The 2713-nt window shown below is 35.3% G+C and overlaps 1 protein-coding gene across 1 annotated transcript in view; it reads right to left on the bottom strand.

Annotated features, from left to right (window-relative positions):
* The window catches only part of FABP2 (fatty acid binding protein 2, intestinal), a 2725-nt gene extending 1282 nt beyond the window's left edge, over positions 1-1443 (bottom strand). The window contains exons 1-2 of the mRNA XM_010184876.1: positions 1357-1443; positions 512-684 (exon numbers count right to left, since the gene is read on the bottom strand). Of these exons, the coding sequence (XP_010183178.1) occupies positions 512-684; positions 1357-1423 (240 nt within the window). The 5' untranslated portion in view covers positions 1424-1443. The remainder of the gene's footprint in view (positions 1-511; positions 685-1356) is intronic.
* Between the last annotated feature and the right edge of the window lie 1270 nt (positions 1444-2713).

Raw genomic sequence — 2713 nt, forward strand, 5'->3', positions numbered from 1 at the left:
TGCTTAAAAGTGAGACGGGATTATAACTGTGTAATAATGCTTTTTTGGACGTTGATGGAAAAGCTGTAAAAACGAGATTTTTAATTAAAAAAACTAGTTTATTTTATTGCATATTAGTCAAGCTATTGTTTTTTACTACTCAGTGCACCTTATTTTAATAATTGTACGAATATGGAAAAAGTAATTTCTTATAAATACGCACTCTACAGTCTAGGTGGTGTACTTGAGTATTACAAGAACTAAAATTGCAATCATCTGGCTTTCATCATGTGAGAATTGCTACATACTCTGCTTTTTGGGCACTGTATGGAGCCCTGAGTTTAACGGTACGATGTTGAACCATTGACACTCAAGAATACCTTGTGTTTGTGTATATAAGCTGCAAGCATTCCTGAACCATCACACCATAAAAGTAAAATTAAATTAAAACCTAGAAAGACAATTTATCTTAAAACTGTTTTTCATAAATTTATAATATAATAAATATATAATTGTATTGAAAGTCTCTTACAGTAAGTTCTGTCCCATCAGCCAGACTGTATTCAAAATTGACTCCCAGAGTGAATTCAATATCTATGCTACGGAAATTGCTTGATTCTTTGACAGTAAATTTGTTTCCATCTTGTTGAATCGTGATCTTCAGATTATCATGGGCTCCTAACTTTCTTTTCATCACGTTAACACCTAGAAAAATCATTAACATCAATGAGAAAAAAAAACAACCAACCAAACCCTAGAGCATCATATTTCTCTCTTTTTTAGTGAGAATATTTCTCTCTTTTTTATATGGTTAAGTGAGTTTATTCCAGCATTCTGATCTGAATTTTTATTCTTCAATTTTTACTCAGGACATATTCACCAGTCAGATATAATACCAATCACTATCCCACTGGCATAGTTATGTTGATATCCATATTACACACAGTTTGTACAAACTTAAATACTTCAATCTTATGTTTCTATAAAACTGAAGAATGGTGATTTCCTCTCTGTGTAATTTTTAAGCTAGTTTCATGTTATCAAAAGAATATTCCTGCTATGTAATTCTGCTTAAAGCTTATCATACAGCTGCTCTGTGATTTTTCCTCAAATGCAGACTTAGAGATTATTTCACTGCTGAAATAAATCTGCTGGAATTAGTTAAGTTGCTTAACATAATATAATTAAAATCAGAACATTTCTCAGCATCTTTCCCCACCCGCTGTAGAACCTTGTGAAAATAAAGGCAGTGCACTGTGGAAGGGCAGAGCAGCAAACAGCAAAAGGACAGGCAAGCCAGACGGCAGCTCACAGGCAGCTCCAGGTTGTATTCAGCCATAGTGGTATTAATCTTGTACAAGGAAAAGTGAGACTTACCCATTGCCTCCATGAACTTTTCGTAGTTTTCATTTCTGTCTATTTTCCAAGTACCATTAAACGCCATGTTTCTGTCTGTAGGAGGACTTTTCTGAAGTAACGTAGCTCGGCAGAGAGAATTTATGAACTGGCTTATCTTGAAAGCAATTTACATGATGATGTGGCTGACTAAAGCTCAACTGGTGCACTGATCTTTTCAGGGAGAAGTTTACTGTAGTTTAATAAAATTTCCAATCGTGACCACTCTGCTTGCTGAATCTCTCCCTTATTGTCCCCAAATCATGACAATATCTTTATTGCTCTTCTTAATCAAGAATTGCTAATCCATTCATTTTATTCATCATATTTAACTTGTAGTAAATATTGGCTATCTAGTGAAAGCAATAATTAGTAAGAAAATTTCCTGACATTTTCTGTCTGTTTTATAATCATGCCTCTGGGGAAGTCTTTATACAAATGGAGAAAATATATTTACCAAACAAACCAAACACAAATCTCTACTTCATCTCTTATAATTTGGTAAAGATCTGTTCTGTGCAACATGATAAGCATGGGGCAGAGGGTTTACTGAATGTCTGCAGGTTGTTTCAGAACACTATCCAATTGCCTCTTGTCTAGTGCTGAGCTATGAAAATTGGGATGATATTCTATATTCATGTTTTCCCTCTTTAATGTATAGTTTAAATACTGAGCAGTTTCTACAGATCTTCTACATTATAACACATTCAGTGAATGCTATGTGCATCTAACCCATTCCTACAACAGGAAAAGATGTGCAGCTAAGTGAATTTACCTGATGTGCTTGGTTTTCACAGGTCTGAGATTTTGCTTGTTCAAAGATAATGCAGGACATGAGTCTTCCCTGACTCAGCTGCTGCTTCCCTCCTGTGCCCCCCTACAAAAGGTGCTACTTGAAACTGAGCAAAACTGTTGACCCAGCTTTTGTCTTTACTAAGTTTAGGGTTATAATGATTCTGTTCACGTGGATGGCATCAGCGTTGGTGTTCATTAGCTTAAAAATGTACATGTAAATCCTGAACGCCGAATTGCATATTGGTTAGGACACAGGTGGTGGGTTGTGCTCTACTTACCAAATTTTAACAGTGTCTCATGTTATCATAATCTTGTACATCTCTGGATTGCAGCCTGGAGCAAGAGGTTTTACTGAAGCGTAACTATAAATTTAGAACTTTGCTAGTGATACCAGAATTGTGTGGCTTTTCACGCCAGACAGCTTCATTTTTAAATCAATAGTCATCTGGCTAACAGACTGGAGAGGAAAAATATCTCAACAACTATTTCTCACCTGTTGATTCAAAGAAAAGAAAAAAGAATGCAGGTTCATGTTGTTGCAAGT

The sequence above is a fragment of the Mesitornis unicolor genome, unplaced genomic scaffold (assembly GCF_000695765.1).
Source record: "Mesitornis unicolor isolate BGI_N332 unplaced genomic scaffold, ASM69576v1 scaffold40465, whole genome shotgun sequence".
Taxonomy (NCBI): domain Eukaryota; kingdom Metazoa; phylum Chordata; class Aves; order Mesitornithiformes; family Mesitornithidae; genus Mesitornis; species Mesitornis unicolor.